We start from the raw sequence: 23,478 nt of genomic DNA on the forward strand, positions 1-23,478 counted from the left end.
TCAGGGAGCTGGGAGTGATGCCAGGGCCTGCCCCTCTTTCCTCTTCATCCCCACAACAGCTGCAGGAGATGGGCTGGACTGGGAGACTGCCTGCCTCAAGGCCACCCCTGGGATTCCAACCTGGGTCTCCTGGGTGCCAATCAGGCAATAAGAGAGCGGGCTTCCCAAGTTACAGAAATGCTTGGGCACCAACATCTTCCCTGCTATTTTACTGGGGAGGGGGAAGTGCTTGAAGTAATGCCCTGCTTGAGGAAAGGCTGTGGCTCAGGGGCAGGACCTCTGCTCGGGGCCAGGTTCAATTCCTGGCATTCTAGTTTCAAGGAACAGGCAGTGAGTGTTGTGGAAGCATCGACCTTGAGGGACCAAAGGTCCGATTCAACATGTAAAGCAGCTGGGTGGGCGTTCCTGTGTCCTCAGCCTGAAAGGCAGTTTGCATTGAAAGGATCCTCAAAGGTATCCATTCTGCTGGAGGGTGAGCCCTTCCAGTCAAATATTCACAAGCACATAATCCAAAAGAATGCAAAACCTATGGGGGAGGGGGAAGGAGGTGGGTCAGGAGACACCGTGAGAGCCTCTCTTTAAGCGGCGGGGGGGGGGGCGGGGGGGGGGTCACAGGAATGACGTGGAGCGGGGATTCTCTCCTGGCCACTGTCGTTTTTCAGCCTGCAGGAAATACGCTGGAAGGAAGCTCACGACCACGAAGGTCCCAATGCAGCCCCAGGATGCTTTTTGACAGATAAACCCCTTCTTTGATGCCATCGAAATAAAGACTGTCTTCAAACTGTGGGGGGTTCATAATAAGTAAAACTGTACATGGTCAGCCGCATTAATAGGAAATTGTTATGAAGATGCATTTCCAGAAGCAAGGCCCACGACTGCAAGCAGGACACCTCCACATGCAGCCAGCTGGGTGACCTTGGGCTAGTCACAGTTCTCTTTGGATCATTTTTGCAGAACAGTTCTATTTGAGCTCTCTCAGCCCCACCGACCTCACAGGAGGTCTGTTGTGGGGAGAGGGAGGGAAGCCTATTGCAAGCCACTCTGGGGCTCCTTCAGGCAGTGGACAGCAGACCTCAAAAACCAAATCTTCTCTTCTGTGGCTGCCTGTGGATGACCAGACCGACAAGAATGGGGTGCCGCCTACAGAGGGGACGACAGTGCAAGAGTGAACTAGAATCCCCTGCCAGGGTGTGAGCGAGCAAGCGGCCGCCTCCCTCCCTCCCTCCCGCAGGCAGCAGCCGCATGTGTAACCTTGTGCGCCTCCTCCAGCTTGCATTCCTGTCTGGGCAGGCAGCCACGGTGACGTCCTAAGCTGGAGCACACCATGTGCTCGCTGTACACGTGGACTTGCTGGCTGGTGAGCGCAGCGTGGAATGGGGCGGGCAGGGGGGAGGGGGAGGCTGTGTGGACAGAATGACCTTTGGCTGCAAGAGAGGGAAAGGCCGTGCTCCTGCTGGGGAATCCAGGCCTGCGGCACAGAGAGCAGGAGCCGGGCACATCCCAAGCCCTGCAGGCAGGGAAAGAAGCAGCCACCCCCCCACACCCCCCCCCCCATCTTGGAAAGGGAAACCCAGAAGCTGCTGCCTGAAAATTAGCATTTTGCCTCTAGGGGGAAAGAGGCACGTTCCCCACCCACAGCCTTTATTTACAATCTGAACAGAGTAAATCACAGTTTGGCCTCTCATAAAAGCTTAGAATAGCTTCAGAAGATTAAAAATACAGTTGAGAGGACAGGCGAGACCTTGATTCAAACACAGGAAGAGAAATAGCAGGAAAAGACAATCCCTGGGCCCAGGAGGGTCACTTTTCCAGCCCCGTGGTCGAGCCAGGCCAAGCACCCTTCCCATGTTTTGGGTGGTGGGGGGAGATGAAAAGAAGCTGGACATTTTTGTGAGGGAAGCTGGATTTGGTGAGGGACACACACACATACTCTGTTTTCAAACACTGTAAAATTGTCCCAATGCTTTTATTTACATTTGTTTCCTGCCCTCTCTCCTGAGGCACAAGACAGGTTCCGTCACAATAAGATCACATCTAGGATAAATTACAAATTGGTTGGCTCTTATATCTTAAAGTTGGTTCTTATATGCCGCTTTCCCTACCCGAAGGAGGCTCAAAGCGGCTTACAATCGCCTTCCCTTTCCTCTCCCCACAACAGACACTCTGTGGGGTGGGTGAGGCTGAGAGAGCGCTAACATCACTGCTCGGTCAGAAAAGCTTTATCAGTGCTGTGGCAAGCCCAAGGTCACCCAGCTGGCTGCATTGGAGGGAGCGGGGAATCATAGAATCATAGAGTTGGAAGGGGCCATATAGGGCATCTAGTCCAACCCCTTGCTCAACGCAGGATCAGCCCTAAGCATCCTAAGGCATCCAAGAAAAGTGTGCATCCAACCTTTGCTTGAAGACTGCCAGTGAGGGGGAGCTCACCACCTCCTTAGGCAGCCTATTCCACTGCTGAACTAATCTGACTGTGAAAATTTTTTTCCTGATACCTAGCCTATATCATTGTACTTGTAGTTTAAACCCATTACTGCGTGTCCTCTCCTCTGCAGCCAAGGGAAACAGTATCCTGCCCTCCTCCAAGTGACAACCTTTCAAATACTTAAAGAGGGCTATCATGTCCCCTCTCAACCTCCTTTTCTCCAGGCTGAACATTCCCAAGTCCCTCAACCTATCTTCATAGGGCTTGGTCCCTTGGCCCCGATCATCTTCGTCGCTCTCCTCTGTACCCTTTCAATTTTATCTACGTCCTTCTTGAAGTGAGGCCTCCAGAACTGCACACAGTACCCCAGGTGTGGTCTGACCAGTGCCGTATACAATGGGACTATGACATCTTGTGATTTTGATGTGATGCCCCTGTTGATACAGCCCAAAATGGCATTCGCCTTTTTTACCGCTGCATCACACTGCTTGCTCATGTTTAGTTTACAATCCACAAATACCCCAAGGCAGGGGTCCCCAACCACCCGTCCGCGGCCCGGCACCGGGCCTCAAATGCCATCGTACCAGGCCGCCAGCGGCCGCGCCTGCCTCCCCCCCCGCATCGAGAGGGGGGGGAAGAGGCCGGCGCGGTAGCCGGCACGGCAGCGACGCTAACGCGCACGTGCCGAACTGCTGCGCATGCGCGTTTTCGCCCCCTGGTGGCGATGAGTAGTCCCTCCACCCTCTCATCTACATCTAGATCATTAATAAAAATGTTAAAAAGTACCGGGCCAAGCACCGAGCCCTGAGGTACCCCGCTAATCACCCCCCTCCAGTCTGATGAAACACCATTGACAACAACTCTTTGAGTGAGGTTCTCTAACCAATTCCCTTTCCACTTAACTATCTGAAAATCCAGATTGCAGTCCTTCAATTTATCCATCAGAACATCATGGGGAACCTTGTCAAAAGCTTTACTAAAATCCAAGTAAATGACATCAATCGAATTTCCACGATCCAGCAAACCTGTTACTTGGTCAAAAAAGGAAACCAGGTTGGTCTGGCAGGACCTGTTGGAGACAAATCCATGCTGACTTCCTTGGATCACCAAATTGTCCTCCAGATGTCCCTTTAATATCTGCTTCATTATCTTACCCACAACAGAGGTCAGAATCACTGGTCTGTAGTTTCCCGGGTCTTCCTTCCTCCCTTTTTTGAAGATCGGAATAACATTCGCTCTCTTCCAGCCCTCCGGGACATCTCCAGTCCTTAAAGAGGTCCCAAGGAAGATGGACAAGGGTTGTGCAAGTTCTCTGGAAAGTTCTTTGAGCATTCTCAGGTGCATTTCATCCGGACCAGGGGATTTGAACTCATCCAGTGCAGCTAAATGCCTCTCAACAACCGCTCTGTCCATGTCAACCTGCCACCCAGACACTATCTCTTGGCTACTGCCATCTCTAGATTTGCCTAAACACTTAAAAAACAGATGTAAAAAAGGCACTGAGCCTTTCTGCTTTCTCTGCATCCTCCGTTAGAGTTTGTCCATCTGCACCCAACAGTGGGCCTATTGCCTCCTTTACGTTACGTTTGCTCCTCACATAACTGAAAAATCTTTTCTTGTTACAATGGGCTTCCCTGGCCAATCTCAGCTCACTCTCAGCTTTGGCCTTTCTGATGATTGATCTACAGTGCCTAGTAACCTGTAGGTACTCTTCTTTCGAGCTCTGTCCTTCCCTCCATTTCCTGAACATTTTCCTTTTCTTTCTTAGTTCCTCTTGAAGTTCTCTGTTCATCCAAATAGGCTTCTTAGAGCTCCTGCAGTGTTTTTGTCTTTCTGGGATAGTCATTGATTGAGCATACAATAGCTCTTGTTTGAGTAGCGCCCACCCTTCACATGCTCCCTTCCCTTCCAGCATTCTGGTCCATTGTATGACACTCATCATGTCTCTGAGTTTATTAAAGTTTGTCCTACAAAAATCCAACATCCGCGTCTGGCTACAAGCTTCCTTGCCCCCCCCCCATCTCAAAAGGAATTCTACGAGGACATGGTTACTCCCCCCCTAGGGTCCCCACCTCCTTCACCTCATCCACCAACTCTTGCCTGTTGGTCAGTATTAAGTCCAGTATGGCTGAACCTCTTGTGGGTTCCTCTAACATTTGATAAATGAACCTGGCATGCCAGATGAGAGGTCCGCACTCCTAACCACTACACCAAACTGGCTCTGGGAGAGGCAGCACCACAGATCTGACAGTTCCAGACTGTTTATGGCTTTAAAGATCATGACCAAAACCTTGAATCTGATTTGGTCTCCAAGATGAAACCAGTGCCGCACAGGGTGAATGGGTGCCCTCCACTGAGTCCCTCTCAGGACTTGTGCAGCTGAATCAGTTGTGAGATCCCAAAGCAGTTCCAAGGATAGTCCTGCAATAATCCAGTCTGAAGGTGACCACTGTGTGGATCACAATGGCTGGGTCAGATGCTGAAATGTAGGGTGACCTGGGTCTCCGTAGACAGGGAGGCATGCAGGGTCACACCAGACTCCTGACTTCCAGGGAAAGTAGCAGAAAGGGCTGTTGCGGACCAAATATCAGCATCCTTGGACGAAGCTTTAGTACTAGACCCATCCCACTAAGCCTCCCAGCTAAGCCACAGGTTGGAAACAGCACTGGTTGCCTTGACCAACGACCTCCACCGCCAGCTGGACTGGGGCAGGTTAGAGCTGCTTGTGTTACTTGACCTCACAGTAACGTTGGACATAGTTGACCATGTTGACCATGAGCTCCTAGCTCCCTGCCTCACCAACACTGAGGGACAGCCCTCCAGTGGCTGATCTCCTTCCACATGAGTCGTGAAAGGAGGATAACAGCGGGAGAGATACCATCGAGTGGCTGCCACCTCCCTTGTGGTGTTCCGCAGGGAGCGGCCCTCTCGCTAATCATATTCAACATCTTTATGCACCCTCTTGCCCTGCTGGGGTGGAGGTTTGGGCTTGGGTGCCATCAATCTGCAGGTGACACCCAGCTCTCCCTCCTAGAATCATAGAGTTGGAAGGGACTTCCAGGGACATCTAGTCCAACTTCCTGCACAATGTAGGAAGTCACAACTACCTGCCCACCCACATTGACCCAATTTCATGCCCAAGTGATTCCCCCCCCCCAAAAAAAATCTTCAGAATCCAGCGTGGCCTGGAGGAAATTCATCTACCATCCCACAGTGGTCATCGGCAAATCCCTGGGTGTGCAAGGAAGGTCCACAAGAGACTGTCATACCCCTTCCTGCCCACCAACTCATAATCTGCCTGAGTTCATAAAATCAGCATTTCAGTCAGATGACTATCTAGCCTCTGCTTAAAAACTTCCAAAGAAGGAGAACTCACCACCTCCCAAGGAAGCCTGTTCCCCTGAGGAACCGCTCTAACTGTCAGGACCTTCTTCCGGATGTTTAGCTGAAAATTCTTTTGAATTAATTTCAACCCACTGGTTTTGATCCAACTCTCTGGGTCAACAGAAAATAACTCTGCTCCATCTTCTCTATGACAGCCCTTCAAGTATTTGAAGATGGTTATCATATCGCCACCCGGACTCACTCCCAGAGTCTTTAGCCAGATGCCTGGAAGCAGTGATGAAATGGTTCAAGCAGAGTCGTCACAGAATCAGAATCATCTAGTCCAATCCTCTGCACAATGCAAGAACTCACAACTACCTGCCCGCTCACAATGTCTCCAGTTTTGTGCCCAAAAATCTGCAGAATCCAGCCTGGCCTGAAGGAAATTCACCTACCATCCCAGAGCAGCAGTAAGTAATTCCCTGGGTATGCATAGAAGGGCCACAAGAGACAAACACTCGCACATCCCTTCCTGCCCACCAACTCATGATCTGCCTAAAAATATCAGCATTTCTGTCAGATGCCTCTGCTTAAAAACTTCCAAAGAAGGAAAATTCACCACCTCCCGAGGAAGCCACTGAGAAACCGCTCTAACTGTCAGGAACTTCTTCCGGGTGTTGAGACGGAATTTCTGTTGAATTAATTTCAACCCACTGGTTCTGGTCCGTCCCTCTGGGGCAAGAGAGAACAACTCTGCTCCATCTTCTCTATGGCTGCCCATATCTTTGTCCAATCCACATGATAGTCCTTCAGGTCTCTGAAGAATATGGTGCTGCCCCCACTAACTCTTGGCTTCCCCAGGCTAAACGGCCACTTGCTGCTGTTGTTGGTAGATTATTAGGAGGAAACGACATCTGGGCCCAGTACCACAGTCTGCAGGCACCCTACCCGGGATGTAGGCTAAAACCAAGCCCAATTTTAGTCCTCTGCCTCTGTGCCCCCTCCAAATCGTGGTGCCCAGTTAAAAAGGGGAAAAAATGGTACTGAAAGACAGATTGTCTATTGGAAAGGCAGCTTGTTGCAATTCCTGCACATTAAAAAGATTAATTCAAAAAATAAAGTCTCTGCTGGCACTTTTAAAACATCAGGTAGTGCTTTGCATTGCTCCAGCTACTATGTCTTAAATATTATTTAAGGATTTCACTGTTGCCATTAAATGGTATTATTGTTAATAAAGTTTCTGTTTATCTTCCATTGCTGATGCAATTTTTAAAAATTGCTGCCCCCTGTATTAGTTATTTAATATTTTATTGCTTTTTTAAAGCTGTCTTGATTGTTATTGATTGGTTTAATTCCTTTTCTTTGAAAATTTGTAAGCTTCCTGGGTCACTAATTTGGCTGAGAACCTGGGGCACGGGGCAAAATAAGACAACTGATTGACATGCCTCACTCCAGAAAGGCAAGGGACAAGACAGCAAATTCTATGACTACAGATCTGTCTCACCCTTCTTGCAAGAAGTCCACGGTTCACCTTCATTGGATTCCTCACAACAACCCTGTAAAAAGGTCAGGCCAAGAGAACACGACTGACTTGTAGATTTGAACCCAGGGTCTCCTTGATCCTGCCCACTCTGACGCCCACCCCACAGTGGTGTTCTGCAGACGCCGTCTGCTCTAGAAACTGAGCTTCCCCAGGGCCCTAAACGGTCACGCTGCCTTTGCCCTGAACCAAGAGGAGGCTCAACGGCAGGAGCCAGGGCGGCGGGAGCAGCTTTTAGCGCAGCAGAGGTCAGGCTTGGCGTTGCTTGACGTGTGATACCGTGAGCCAGGCACCTGAGCACATGCCTCGCATTTTCACTGCTGCTCATTGCTTGCAGAGCACCCCATCATAGGCGGGCAAAAAGCAAGAGTAAGGTGGGAGATACCCAGGTAGGTGGGATGCAGGCAGCAAAGAACTGCGCCCAATTTCAGGTACATAAGCTACATAAATGGGGGGGGGGGGAGTTTTCAGTGCAGGATGAAAAGAAAGCCGCCGCTTGCAAAGACCAAGGCCTCTGCTTGAGATTGGGAGGGGGGGATGCCTACAGGCAGAAATGTCCCTCAGGCCGTTTGCAGAGCACACCAGCTCCCAGCAGCTAGAGAGGCATCTGTATCACCCTCCACCCCCCCGCCCCCCGCAAACAGGGCAGTGAATGAGCATGAACTGAGGCACCAGTTCACCTCCATGGCCCAAAAGCTGCTGGTCCCGTGAGCCGCCTTCTGGGTGTGCCCACGGCCCTTGCTTTGCAGGGATGGGCCACGTTCTTGGCTCTGATCCTGACCAATTGCTGTCCCTACTTTTGCTTTCCAACTTCATCTCTGCCGTGATTTCCCCACACTCAATTCTCCCCACTCCCATTACAGGGAGACACACCAGAGGTCTTCACGGTCAAATGGGCCTTCCAAATTGGCCCAACACCCAAAAGGCCAGTAGCATGCTGGGTTTCAAATCAAGTAAACTAGAGCAAGCCGATATAACATCCAACAGAGTCTGATGGGAAGCAGTGGGCACAAACAGCCATGCGTGATTCAGCAATACGGGCTTTGGGACGAGGGAATCTCAGAATGGGAAGGGATTCTGTAGATCTACTCCAGCCCTTTGTTCCACTCAGGAAACCTTAACTATTTCATTCATTTATACTCTGGTTTCTCTTCAGGTCGCATAAATCTTTCATTTATATACCACCGCTCCCAGCAATGCTGGCTTGCAGCGGTTTATATATAATAAATAAAAACCCCACACATCCTAAAACAAAATAAAACGTTTTAACAATAGAGCCTTAGCCCTAATTTAATAAATAATAAAATCCCAATCACGAAAAGATAGCAGCATGAACTCAGGGCCACCAGGAAAGCACTTACCTACTTCGACTCAGACATGAGGGGCTGGCATGTGCTTATCAGCATGGACTGCAATGCTGCAACTGGAGCACTCACCAGGGGAACCTGTAACAATTCCATAGGAGAAGGAGCCCAGGAATAAAGCTGTTTGCTAATGTTCGGAAACTGCCTGTTAGATACTGGCCCAGCCCACTCTCCCTGCACCAGCCTTTTGAAGAAATTGGGGAACTGTCTGAGGAGGGAGTCCTTGGGGGAACAAGGAATTTCTTCCTAGGACTCCCTCCTCAGACAAAGTTGGTTTTATATCCCAAGTTTCACTGTCTGAAGGAGCCTCAAAGCGGCTTACAGTCGCCTTCCCTTTCCTCTCCCCACAACAGACACCCTGCGAGGGAGGGGAGGCTGAGAGAGCTCTGATATTACTGAAGAAGAAGAAGAGCTGGTTCTTATATGCCACTTTTCTCTACCTGAAGGAGTCTCAAAGCGGCTTCCAACTGCCTTCCCTTCCTCTCCCCACAACAGACACCCTGTGAGAGACGAGACGCTTAGAGAGCCCTGATATCACTGAAGAAGAAGCGTTGGTTCTTATATGCCGCTTTTCTCTACCCAAACGGGTCTCAAAGCAGCTTACAGTCGCCTTCCCTTTCCTCTCCCCACAACATACGCCTTGTGACGTAGGGGAGGCTGAGAGAGCCCTGAGATTCCTGCTCGGCCAGAACAGCCCTTTCAGGGCTATGGCAAGTCCAAGGCCACTCAGCTGGCTGCATGTGGAGGAGCGGAGATTCAAAACCAGCTCACCACATTAGAAGCTGCCTCTCTCTCAGCCGCCATATCACGCTGGCTCTCCAGGAGGGGTAGCCGTGGGGGGGGGGTCGTATTGTTATCATTTTAATTTATTATTCGCCTCCCCCCCACAAGGCTCGAGGCAAGTTACGACATTAATAAAACCCCAAGAAAGGGGGCCCCTGAGAGCCCCTCCCAGTGCTTGGAGCTTTCTCAGGCTGGCGTGCTGGACCCCCCCCCCCGGATGGAGTGGGGGAGGGGCCCTCCACATGCCTTGCAGCTCTTCCCTCAAGGCTCACTTCAGAAATCCGGTGAGCTAAGCCACCTACTACCTCAGACGGGGGGGGGGGGCAGACTGTACACTACCCCCTTGAAGACCCGCCGTGCTGGTGAGGGACTCCATCGGGATCATGGGGCCCAAAGGAGGAGCCATTTGCACCTGAGGAGTTGCCTTCCCACCTTTCTTATGGTGCAAGGGTTCTTTCTTTCGCAGAAATCAAACCAGAACTGACCAATGGCGTGAAGATCCATCGTTCATGAATGTATATAAATTGTTTTTTTCCTGGGGTTTCTCAGTTCAGTTCTGCCTCTTGGCCCACCATGCTGATCTCGCTCTTTTCTGCTGCTCCAGACAGACAAACGCTCTATCTCGACCCACCCCAACCAAGCTGGGGGTTTTGCCTTGCCGCGACCCCAGTGAAAGGTTCATTCGACCCCCAGGTTGAGAACCACTGCTCTAGGAGAAAGGCAGCAAACAGAGCAAAGAGCAAGCCACTCTGCTCCACAGCTGCTCTCCCTAACCAGGAAGGGACCAAAGGGAGAGACAAGAAGCAGAAGAATTGAGGCCTTCCTCGCCCACATCTTCCACAGTGCCCAGGCAAGGTCTTTCTGCCCTCTCTCCTCAGAGCCTGGCCTTCCTCTTGCATAAACCAAGAATAAACTGTGGCAGTTTAGCACCAGTCTGGAGAGTTGCCTCATGCCATTTTTTGTCCTAGTCAGACCCCATCTGCCTTCTCACGAGAGATGGACCCACAACTGGCCACCACAGGCTTTGGATTCTGCTGACACCAGAGAGTACTTTACAGCCATGCCCCTGAGAGCCCAGGTCTACAAGCAGGACAAGAACTATGTCAACAAAGCAAGTCCAAGCCCAGTTTTGCATTCTAGCAACTGCAGATGACACTTCCTCAAGGAGCCTAAGGGCATTCATTCCCAGAGAAGCCGGAATTTCCTGCCTAGCGGGTGCCCAGACTCAGGACTACTTGATTAGATACCATTCCAGCAAGTGTCTTTGGGTCATCCGTTGACAGGGCAAAATGGCAAACATTTCAGCCTCCAAGAGACTCTTGCTCCTGACCTGAAAATATCCATCCTCCAATCAAAGAACTTCCCAAGGAAAACTCCAGGGCAAAACTGTGGAACGGAGGTGTTCAAGCAAAAGAAAAAGGAAATCTTGCGGCTGATTAATAAATATTTTTTCACAATCCAATAAATTGTTCCATTGTGTTATTGATTGAAACTAATATAAAGGCTGAAGAATCATGCACTAATCAGAAGTAACTGATTACTTCTGATTACTGCATGATTTTTCAGCTTTTATACTGGCTTCAATAAATAACACAATTGAACAATTTATTGGTTGTGAAAAACTATGAATCGGCTGCAAGATTTCCTTTTTCTTTTGCTTGGATACTTCGAGAAATGGACAATTCTTTGGCTTGGAACAGAGTTGTTCAGCAAGCTTGATTCTATTTGCTTAGTACTCAATCAAAACCAGGGTCTCCTCTTCCAAACCAGATACTCAGTTAGCAAAGCAAAGGTAAGAGTAACTGCCCCCAACCCTCCCCCACACACACATTCCGGCTCTTGTGAAGGATCCCTGGACTTATCTGTCCAAGAGTCGTTTATTTGCTTCGTTTATAGCACTTTTTCCTTGCTGGTGGCCTTTAAGCAGGGGCCTTAGCTGATCCTGCATTGAGCAGGGTGGAGTTGGGCTAGATGGCCTGTACTGCCCCTTCGAACTCTAGGATTCTATGATTCTATTCTAAGACAATCAATGAACAACGCAAACAGAACAGGATTACAGATTTAAAAGGCAAATCGAAAAACAACAGTATCGTGCAAGATATATGAAGAACAATGCAGAAAAAATAGAATTCCAAAACAGAAGACAACGTAGTGAAACCAGGGTCCTTGTCTGAGATTAAAGTACCCTCCAGAGCAATTCTAAATCCCTTCATAAAAATGCCCCCTGAACCTTTCTGTGTCCCACATTCTGCCACAAGTTAGACGGGTGGGAACAGGTAGGCCTCTCCAAAAGGCCGGAGCCCCACCAGAGAACACTGAACACAGGACTCCAAGTGAGCCCGAACCAGAGCAGAGTCAAGCGGTGCCATCACCTCCCGTGATCTGGACACGATACTGCCTTTGATACAGCCCAAAATCCCACTTGTCTTTTTAGCCACTGAGTCACACTGCTGACTCATGTTCAATGTATGATCTACTAAGACTCCTAGATCCTTTTCGCACATGCTACTGCCAAGACAAGTCTCCCCCATCTTATATTGGTGTATTTGGTTTTTCCTACCTAAATGCAGAACATCCTGTATTCTGTTGCTGTCTTCAGTTGTGTTTGCTCCCCTCCCAGTTAGGATCGTCTGCAAATGTAATAAGCACCCCCTCTAATCCCTCATCCAAATCATTTATAAACACAGGCCCCAGGATGGCCCATGCCACTTCTGCCTCAGCTGGTAATAAGTAAGCAAAGAAGGGCACTTACCCTTGCAAAATGCTCCGTCTTGCCTTCAGCTCTCGTAGAGGGTGGCTATAAGAATATTCCTCTTACACTGAGACAATGTTTTTGTGGGAGTGGTGAAATTGATACGAGAGCATACATTGTAGACATTCAGAGCAACTTGATTGAACCACTCCTTTAAAAATTGCCAGAAGATCATAATATAGATCCAGTAACGAGGCTGCTAAGTGATGAGTCCCCCCAGGTGACAACTCAGCTGGCTACGTTTTGTGATGCTGCCATAAAAATCCAATACTCATAGAATCATAGAACCATCGTTGGGCCATACAGACCATCTAGTCCAACCCTCTGCTCAATGCAGGATCAGCCCTAAGCATTCTAAAGCAGGGGTAGTCAACCTGTGGTCCTCCAGATGTCCATGGACTACAATTCCCATGTGAATTCCCATGGGCTCATGGGAATTGTAGTCCATGGACATCTGGAAGACCACAGGTTGACTACCTCTGTCCTAAAGCATCCAAGAAAAGTGTGTATCCAACCTTTGCTGGAAGACTGCCAGTGAGTCGGAGCTCACCACCTCCTTAGGCAGCCCATTCCACTTCTGAACTACTCTGACTGTGAACATTTTTTCCTGATATCTAGCCTATATCATTGTACTTGTAGTTTAAACCCATTACTGTGCGTCTTTTCCTCTGCAGCCAATGGGAACAGCATCCTGCCCTCCTCCAAGTGACAACCTTTCAAATACTTAAAGAGGGCCATCATGTCCCCTCTCAGCCTCCTTTTCTCCAGGCTGAACATTCCCAAGTCCCTCAACCTATCTTCATAGGGCTTGGTCCCTTGGCCCCAGATCATCCTCATCACTCCCCTCTGTACCCTTTCAATTTTATCTACGTCCTTCTTGAAGTGAGGCCTCCAGAACTGCACACAGTACTCCAAGTGTGGTCTGACCAGTGCCGTATACAATGGGACTATGACATCTTGTGATTTTGATATGATGCCACTGTTGATACAGCCCAAAATGGCATTCGCCTTTTTTACCGCTGCATCACACTGCCTGCTCATGTTTAGTTTACAATCCACAAGTACCCCAAGGTCTTGTTCACACAGTGTTAGCTAGAAGCGTATCCCCCATCCAGTAGGCTAAAGTAGCATAGTTTTAAGTTCTATTTTATGATCTGTTTTAAATTGTATTATCTTAAATGACCATATTATTTTGGTCTTTTATGTATTGACTTCATATAACTTCTGAACGACTGTAATAAAGTTTGATTGATTGACTGACAGGCCCCAGGACAGATCCCTGGGGTACTCCACTTGTCACTCTTCTCCAAGAGGATGCTGAACCATTAACAAGTACCCTTTGGGTACACTCTATTAACCAGTTATCGATCCACCTGACAGAATTAGGATCCATACTGCATTTTAACAGCTTGTCCACAAGAATATCATGTGCAACTTTATCAGAAGCTTTCCTGAAATCCAAACTATGTCCACGGCATTCTCCTGATCCAAGGTAGTCACTTTCTTGAAAAAAGGGATAAGGTAGGCCTGACATGACTTGTTCTTGCGAAACCCGTGCTGAGTCTTAGAAATCACAGCTCTCAGCTCCAGCTGTTCAAGGACCGATCATTTGATTATTTTTTCCAAAATTCTGCTAGCTACAGATGTCAAGCTGATAGTTACCTGGATTCTCCTTTTTCCCTTTCTTGAAGATGCACCTCAGACACCAGTTCTAACAGGGAAAAGGTCCCCAGGGGTGATAGGACAGCCCTTGCAAGGCTCCTGTACACCTTGATGGTTCTGGACTGCAGAGGATGGCCTCTCCCAAAACAAGCAAGTGGCACCATTTCAACACTGTGGATCTTATAAGGGGAACAACAGTAAAGCTACGTGGGATGGAATTCACAAACAGCAGAAGGAGAAAGAGGATGTCAGAAGGGAGCTGGGCTCTGCACAACCAGCTAGTTCCTACTGTAAGATCAGAAACCCTGCCAACACACAGAAGACAGCACTTCCACTGCAGGAATACAAAGAAGCAACTAGGGCAGGCCTGGGCTGGCAGAAGCCACCACATCCCCATGGGTCTGCATCACACCACCACGAACCAACTCACAGGCAAGCACATGTCCTGCCCAATTTCAGGACCCTGGGGTGACCAGGGTCCTTGAAACTGAGTTGCCCTAACCCCTCCCAAACTCCAGTGTCCTTGAGAGGGACTGGCCAATGTGCTTTCCCAATCAAGACAGGCTTTTAGCACATGGGAAGAATCCAATAATATACTACTGCAGAAAAGGACTCAAGGCATCTGAACAGTCAGTCTAGCACACATGGAACTACAGTCACTCAAAGCCAAAGAAATCTGCTTCCAAAGAATGCATACAAGCTTACTTTAACACACAGGAGTAGCTACACTAAAAGTATTGGCCTATTTCAGCCAAGTGATTCAGAAATCTGTCACAAATACCAATCCTATATAAGCCCCTTTGCTTCCAAGCAAGCATGTCCAGGATCACAGCCAGAGGAAAAACTCTGAAGCCAAGGATGCACCCCAAAAGAACTTATCAGTTCACCTGTGAGGCCCAGCCACAACGGGGTGCTCGTGGTGTGGTGGCCCGAAGTGGTGGTGGGCTCTAGGTCAACATTTCAGGCCTTACCTGAATATATCTCAAGGCACTCCTTAGGACGCTGAGGTTAGAGGTTTTCTTGTCATCAATGTTGGGAATGTTGCGTTTCAGGGTCTCAAAGCATTCTTTCAAATGGGCGCGTCTGCGGAAGACAAAAGCCATGTGGTCATAGAGGTTTCAGAACAAACCTGCACTCCACAGGCTGGCTGATCTGGAACCAGGACGGATGACTGCATCTTGGGCCGTCCTCCTTGTGTGGGGAATGGCTGGAAGCTGCACCTGGGCCTTCAGCACACCCAGCAGATGCTCTCCCCCCTCCCCTGAATTCCCAGGAATTCCCTTCAAAGCCATGGCAGTTTGGCTTCGTCATTACATGGTTTCGTGTGACAAGTAAAATCGGCTTGGGCAAGAGTCCGTGGGGATCAGCAGCCAGAGTGGGACGGAAGGGCTCCAGTCCCCTTCAGTCCCCGCTGCTCCCTGCCTAACCTCGGCCCCTCTCCCAGGCAGCCAGAGAGCCAGTGCAGAGCAGGCCGAGGCTTCAAACTCTACTCTGTCAGAGGAGCCTGCTGGGGGCCAGTCACACACTAGGCCTAGCCAACCTCACGGGGCTGTGAGGAGGAGCAGATGGAGGAGGGAGAGGATGGCAATTGCTGCAGGGCCCATTGGGGAGAACACTGAGGCATAAATTAGGGTGGGGGTCTTCGTTTTGGGTAAACTTGAGAAAAAAAGAAAAGAATCAATGTTGATTTGGGGATTTCCCCCTAAATTTTTACCCAAACTGATATTGTCTGTTGTGATCTAGGACTTGAATCACAAGAACCAAATTGATTTGGATTTTGACTCAGCTCCACTGTAACCTATGGAGCCATTAAAGCCTGCGGGAAATCTAGCCTGTCTATTCAGTGCTCTGGTGAGAGCAGGATTAGAGACAGAAGCGCAAAATTTGCAGCATCCCTGCCAGAGTCACTCCTCAAAAGCACCCCCAAGTTTCAAAAAGACTGGACCAGAGGGGACAATTTTGTTCCATGTTGCATTTATCTCTTATCACCTTAGTTTTAAACTTTTATGCAAAAATGTTTAAACCTTTGGGGGGGGGCACACTGTTACTTGTTGGCGATGATCTGCCCTACGGCTGCAACAATCACACTGCAAAGATTCTCCACATTGCTTTGCCCTTTCCCCCACCGAAGGAAACAGCAGAGGTCAGGTGGGGCACCCTCTTTGGGTACCCATAACACTGGACCGCCTGGCACAATCTTTCTGAAACTTGGGGATTCTTTTGAGGAGAGGCTCTGGCAGCTATGCTGCAAGTCTGGTGACTCTAACTCAGCCCCCACCCCCACCCCCCCAGAGCCATGAATGGCAGGCTGGAGTTCCCCCAAACTTTAATGGCTCCACTGGTTACAGTGGAGCTGAATGGATTTGGGAAACTTGAATATTGTGGAATTCAAACCACTGTACCAAACTAGTGATTCAGGATTTGGCGTGCTTCAGATGGAACCCCCTCCTTTTTTGTACACCTCTATGAAAGAAACCTCAGGTCCTTCCCAGGTGTGCCGCATTTCCCACCCTGCTTTCTCAAGGGGAGGTTGGGCCAACACCGAGCCCCTTCCCTCAAAGAGATATCCAAACCTTGTTTGGAGCCCGTGACGGTCAGGGCTTTGGGGGTTGCTGGCACAGACGGCAAATCTACTCATCAATGCTTCCTTCCAAGGAGCTCAGAATGATAAACGTGGCTCTCTGCCACCATCTTATACTCACAACAACCGTGTGAAGTAGATCGGTAGGCATCCCAGTTTAGCTGGGCTTAGGCAAGAACACTGTATGACCTGGAAGGAACTTGCCATCCGCCACTCTCTGCAGCCAAGGGAAGCCTGAATTAGAAGGACCTGGCAGGTGGGGAGCAGGAGAGCTCTGGGGGCTCCCTAGAGGATGTGACAGAGCAAGCAGCTGCAGTCAGGAAGAGCTGGAAAGTTTGGGGATCAGCTACAGAAACTGCGATTTGAGGAAGCTCTTCGCCATCGAGGGTCAAAGCCCTCACTGAAACTGGCAGCTTCCCATGGCCAAAGGCCCGGCCCCAGAGGTCCTCTCAGTTTGTATGGCATCTCCAGCTGGACTGTGCATCTGTGCCATACCCCTCCTTCGAGGCTGCACAGAAGGAAACCAGAAGTAACAGAATGGCCAGCTTGCTGCAGACACCACCCTGAACCAGGGGCCAAGAAGCTGGACCAAGATCCAGCATGAGTGACAACCCATAAATGCTGAGGGCCCAGCAACACAGAACTTTAAACCAGTTTAATGTGGACTTGCAAATCATGGCTTGTACTAGTCACAGTTACGCGTGAATCACCAGGCCGCAGTTATGGCCTTTATTTCTGCTCCAGGATGCCACACAGCAAAAGATGGGGGAAAGGATCCAAGTCACGACTTGCTGCTACATCCAGAAGCATGAACCATGGCTTGGTATCTAAATTATGCTGGCTACAAACCCCAGTTTGGCTTGATGTTTGCATTCACAGCTGGGAACCTTCCCTACCACTGCTGGCCTTCTGATCAAGGAGCTTCTAATAAGCTTCCAAAGAAGCCTTGAAATGCAGCTCAAACCCCCTACCTTAGAAAACCAAAATGTCTAGTTACTTCCCATTTTACAACCATCTACATACCTGTTCTTCTCCAATTTATTATGGACCTCCCGAGTGCCAACCCTGAAATTTGAAAAGAACAAAACATGCCATCAGCATCATGTTTTGAAAGATCTCCCCACTCAGAGGTTTCCAAACAGTGACTAAGACTCAGAGGGCCCAGGGAAAGGCTGGGCGTCTCAATTTCCACACATGATGGTGCTGCAAAAGGCACCAGAACAAGGCCAGGATTGTGCCTGAGCTACATGTGAAGCACAACAGTGGCAGAGCACCAAGAAACTCAAAGGGACTATACCCCTTGAGGCTGCAAATTTCCATTTTTTAAATGCTTTCTTATATTAAAGACTCCTTGTAAGCAGAACATCAGCACAGTAAGGTTCTATCCCAACTCTTTGACTTTCCCCCTGCAACACAGCTTTTCCGTTTTCAGGGAGTTTGTCACATAGAGGAGCAGTCAAAATCAGAATCTATAAACTGCGAATTGGGGGGGGGGGATACAGGTTAGACAATACCCTCACTATATTAATGGCTGGGGGCATGATATCTGGCAGGATAACTGACAGTGAAAAACACAGCAAATGTTAAAAAGCATTGCATGGCATAAATTATTTTTGTTTAAATCCCTTGGAACTCTGGAGAATTTATTTTATAAATCATCGCAGGGATCCTAAAGGAAGGTGTAGAAGTCAGTACTTGAAAAGCAGAACCATAGACACTGGCCGTTGGATACTCCCCATTCTTCCAGGTTTGTAATCAGAACTCTATGATCAGCCATTACCGAAGGTCTCCTTCGCCAGAAGCATACAACGGACATTCTACCTGCCAGGAGCCTAAAAGGATCTCAAGAGAATTACTGAGATGGAGCACTGATGTGGCAAAAGAATGCCCAAGGGATGCAACATGCCCCTATGGCGGACAAAGAATGAAGTCCACCCTGCCATTTTGTTCTCCTCTGTATGCAAACCAGCTCTGAAAACGCTGCTGGGCCACATCAGTGAACTCAGTGCAATGGGACAGGGGACGGGGAATCTTCATCCTGCCATACAGAGCAGGGAACACCCACAACACATATTTTTCCAGGCACACCAGACTTGCATGGCGCACTGGATCGCCACATCCCCGTTGCCCTGGCAACAAATGCATCTGTCTGCAGTCAAACTGCTGAAATGCACACTGTGAGCATGAGGGGCCCACTTGGCATGGCCTTCAGCCCAGAATGAAATAATGGATTTACTGGGAAGGTTCCTCCTTCCTGAGGGCAAAGTGGACACTCTGACCTATTGGGTGCCTTTTCCCACGATCCCCAGAGGCAGGGAATCCATTGCACTTCCCATCTCCAGGGGGAGGAGATGCCCACCCTCAGTCTAGAGACTTCCACAGCTGACAACAGTCCACAATGTGTGCCAAACAAACAAGCAGACAACAAGCAAAGGCAAAGAAACTGTTAGAACAGCGAATGAACAATGACTGCTGAGACCGGCCCTCAGCCACCCCCTAGGAAGCCTACTAGGATGAATCACAGAATCATAGAGATGGGACCTCCTGGGTCATCTAGTCCAACCCCCTGCACTAAGCAGGACACTCACATCCCAATCGCTCATCTACTGTAACCTGCCACCCCTTTGCCTTCACAGAATCAGTCGTCTCCTCTCTAGGCTGAACAGACCAAGCTCACCCAGCCTTTCTTCATATGTCTTGGTCTCCAAATCCCTCACCATCTTTGTTGCCCTCCTCTGGACACACTCCAGTTTGTCTACATCCCTCTTCAACTGGGGTGCCCAAAACTGAACACAGGACTCCAAGTGAGGCTGAACCAGAGCAGAGTAAAGCGGTACCATCACCTCCCGTGATCTGGACACGATACTGCCTTTGATACAGCCCAAAATCCCATTTGCCTTTTTAGCCACTGAGTCACACTGCTGACTCATGTTCAATGTGTGGTCTAAGACTCTTAGATCCTTTTCGTACATGCTACTGCCAAGACAAGTCTCCCCCATCTTATATTGGTGTAGATGGTTTCTCCTACCTAAATGCAGAACTTTACGTTTGTCCCTATTGAACTTCATTTTATTCAGTTTAGCCCACTTCTCGAGCCTCTCAAGATCATCCTGTATTCTGATTTGGGCTTCTGTTGTGCTTGCTACCCCTCCCAGTTTAGTATGCAAATGTAATAAGTATCCCCTCTAATCCCTCCTCCGAATCCCTGGGGCATTCCACTTGTCACTCTTCTCCAAGAGGATGCTGAACCCGTTTCTGTTGCTGTCTTCACTTGTGTTTGCTACCCCGCCCATGAACCCGCCAGCTAGTGGGCCCAGAGTGTCCTCCTCATCCTTGCCAAGAAGGAACATTCATGGCAAGTCCCACATTTCATTCTCTCTTGAGGGGAGGACAACACTCCGATACATTTGGGGATGTCAGGATGCCGGGAGGGAAGAGTGCCTGCCAAGCATGGGGAACAGTTCGATGAGACCACGTGCGACAGGAGTCTTGCATCAGCTGCAGCGATAGAATCCAGCTGGTAGTGCCTGGTGAACCTTGACACCAAGGCCCTGCAGACAGCTGCAATGAATGCGTGGAACGCTCCTCATGCAGAAGCACTTCTTGTGGAATGCGCTGAGATCCCTAAGATTAATGCACCAAGGAGATGCAGGCCCTCAGCCTTGGAAACACCTTTTCCCTTGACTGTGGGATGATTCTTGGTCCTTTTGAATGAAATATGGCATGCTCTGCAAAGGTCAACCCACTTCTCCTCCTTTGGGCAGAAGAGAGCAAATGTATCTCCTGGGAGCCTTTGAGAATGACGGTGGGCTCTGCAGCAGAACCAACATGTTTTTACGGAAGATGCCCAAGTTCTCTCTGATGGAAAGAGACACACTGACACACTGATGAAACAGCTACCAGGAAAAGTACCTTCAGGGTCAGGGACTTCAGAGCCGTATGGAAGGGTGGTATTAAAATCTAAAATAAATAAATAAATAAATGTCCCTGAGAGGCCTGAATGCAGGGCTGGCTAGAGCCTAAAGGATACTCTAGAGTAGCGATTCCCAACCTGTGGGCCGTGGACCACATGTGGTCCTTCGACTAATTGGAGGTGGGCCCCGAAGGACGCCTTCTCCCCCCCCCCCGGCCCTTTACTTCATCCCCCCCCCAGCCCTTTACAACACACTTCATTGTTGTGGCGTGTCTGTACCTTATTTTGAAGGGATGTTTAAACATTACCAGAGCGATCAGAGAGCGTTAGGGCAGTGGTTGAGAGTAGAGGAGTAAACTACCCCCCCCCACCGGGCCTCAGTAAAAGGTGTTGAGTGGTCCCCGGTGCTGAGAGGTCCCCGGTGATAAAAAGGTTGGAGACCACTGCTCTAGAGAATACTAAAGAATACTCTAAAGTAGCGGTCCCCAACACTCTTGTAGTTGGGGACCGCCTCCGAGGGTGGGAGGGAGCCAGCGGCCCGGCCGCCGCCGCACGAAAACGCGCACGCGCACGAGCAGTTACCGCACATGTGTGTTTTTGCCACTAGGTGGCGCTAACGCGCATGCGCAGAGCTGCCGCATGTGCGCGTTTTCACCAGGAGGGGGCGCAAACACGCATGTGCGGCAGCTCCACGCATGCACGTTTGCGTTGCTGGCATGCCGGTGGCCGCGCCTGCCTCTTTCCCCCCTCTCACTGCGGGAGGGGGGGAGGCAGGTGCAGCCGCTGGCGGCCCGGTACTATGGCCTTCACGGCCTGGTACCAGGCCGTGGACCGGGGGTTGAGGACCCCTGCTCTAAAGAATACTCTAGAGCAGGGGTCCTCAAACTACGGCCCGGGGGCCAAATGTGGCCTGCCGAGGGCATTTATCCGGCCCGCCAGGTGTCCTGCCTAGCAGCAGATGACTCTTGCAGCATGCACAGCATCAGGGTGAGCCAGGACCCACGGAGCATTTGCAAGGCACCATGTGTGTGGGTCCCAGACCTCTTGCCCAGGACGCCATGGAGAGCAGCCTTCTCTCTGTGGTGGTGGAAGTCAGGTAGGAGGCCATCCCCCCCCACACCCTGGGCCTGGCTGCGGGTGGGGATTGATGGCCCATGGAGGGGGGGCTGGAGCCGAAGGTTCCCTCAGAGCAGAGCAGAGCAGCCTCGGAGAGGGTGGGGCTCACAGGGCTTGGGCCCCACTCCTCCCTCTTTCCGGCAGTGCCCCCACGTTGCGCCCAGCCATGTCAGTGCTGGCAGAATGTGAGTGTGATAAGGTTGTTGTTGTTGTTGTTATGTTTATTTCCCGCCACTCCCTATACAGGCTCAAGGCGGGTAACAATAGTCTTAAAAACCCCATTAAAGCTCCCATTAAAGACTTTAAAAATTCCCCACAGGAAAAAATCCTAACCCCAATCCCTACCTGCCAAATGAGGAAGGAGCAATGTGCCCTCTGCGGGCAACGATCTACCTCGCAGACCCCAGCCTCAAACACAGACCTGGTGGAAGAGCTCCGTTTTACAGGCCCTGAGGAATGCTAACAGATCGCCCTGGACCCGCAGCTCACCCAGGAGCTCATTCCACCAGGTGGGGGCCAGGACAGAGAAAGCCCTGGTCCTGGTTGAGGCTAGGCACGCTTCCCTAGGGCTGGGAATCACCAATAGATTTCCCCCCACAGAGCGTAAGGCCCTGTGGGGGGGGTAGGGTGATAGGCGGTCCCTCAGGTATGTGGGTCCCAACCCGCGTAAGGCCTTGAAGGTTAAAACCGAAACCTTGAAGCAGATCCGGGCAGCAATTGGCAGCCAATTCAGCTGACTCAGCACAGGCTGGATATGGGCCCTCCAAGGTGTACCAGTGAGGACCCTGGCAGCTGCATTTTGCACTAGCTGAAGTTTCAGGATCAAGGACAAGGGTAGGCCCGCGTACAGCGAGTTACAGAAATCTAGTCTGGAGGTGACTGTCGCGTGGATCATTGTGGCTAAGTGACGGGGAGACAGGTAGGGTGCTAGTAGCCGGGCCTGGCGAAGATGGAAAAATGCCTGGCCAGCTACCCTCTTGACCTGCACCTCCATAGTCAGGGAGGCATCAATGGTCACACCCAAATTCCTGGCTTGGGACGCAATGGTAAGTTGTGCCCCTGCCAGGGTGGGCAAGTGTGCTTCCTTGTCCCACCTCGTTCTTCCCAGCCACAGGACCTCCATCTTGGAGGGGTTGAGTTTCAGGCAACTCTGCTCAAACCATTCTTTCACTGCTTCTAAAAATCTGGCGAATGGTTCCGGGGGAGAGTCCGGGCGGCTGTCCATGAAGAGATAGAGCTGGGTGTCTTAAGCATACTGATGGCAGCCCATCCCAAAGCTCCGTTCCTGCTGGGCCAGAGGGCGCATAAAGATGTTGAACAATGTGGGGGAGAGAACCGCGCCCTGAGGAAACCCACAAGGGAGTCTATAAGGATGAGAGAACGCCTCCCCCACAGCAACCCTCTGGATCCGGTTCTGGAGAAAGGAGTGTATCCAGCACAAGGCTGTGCCCCATATCCCAATGCTGGCAAGGCGGTGGACCTATTGGTCCACGATGTCAAAGGCCGCTGACAGGTCTAAGAGAAGCAGTACGGCTGACCTGACTCTATCCAGCTGGCAACGGAGATCATCCAACAGGGCGACCAATACCGTCTCTACCCGGAGAGACGACTGAAGATGGCGCCGTACTAGCCGGGCTTGTGCCGGGCTCTTAAGCCATGCTGAGGGTCAGGAGCAAATGCACCTGGCAGACCTGAGCAGATACGCAAATCTTGCTTGCCGGTCGCCCCAGGAACCAGGAACGGCATCCTGAGGGTCCTACAGATCCGTGGAGACTGAGTTCTCCGGATCGCCGCGGCATGTGCTCAAGGTCATGATGGCGCCCTTGTCGTAAATAACTTTCTAAGCCTGAAACGACCAGCTGACCCTACATTCTTCCCAGATCATCTTTTACCAGACTGACAGGAGCCGGAGTCTGCAACAGTAAAGACTGTGAGTTTTCTGGTTTTTCCTTTTTTTCCCCCCACAAGCTCTTCCCCCCCTCCTCAACCAATTTACAAGTGAATCCTTTCGTTGAGTGGGA

General features: G+C 50.3%; 1 protein-coding gene across 2 annotated transcripts in view; it reads right to left on the reverse strand.

Moving 5' to 3' along the window:
* MNT (MAX network transcriptional repressor) overlaps positions 1-23,478 on the reverse strand; it is an 87,810-nt gene that overhangs the window by 33,428 nt on the left and 30,904 nt on the right. Inside the window, exons 3-4 of one of the 2 annotated variants that reach the window (XM_077311325.1) lie at positions 17,452-17,493; positions 14,819-14,930 (exon numbers count right to left, since the gene is read on the reverse strand). In XM_077311325.1, the coding sequence (XP_077167440.1) occupies positions 14,819-14,930; positions 17,452-17,493 (154 nt within the window). The remainder of the gene's footprint in view (positions 1-14,818; positions 14,931-17,451; positions 17,494-23,478) is intronic. The other variant, XM_077311326.1, reaches the window with a different exon arrangement.

Source organism: Paroedura picta, chromosome 15, assembly GCF_049243985.1.
Source record: "Paroedura picta isolate Pp20150507F chromosome 15, Ppicta_v3.0, whole genome shotgun sequence".
In the NCBI taxonomy this organism is placed as follows: Eukaryota; Metazoa; Chordata; class Lepidosauria; order Squamata; family Gekkonidae; genus Paroedura; species Paroedura picta.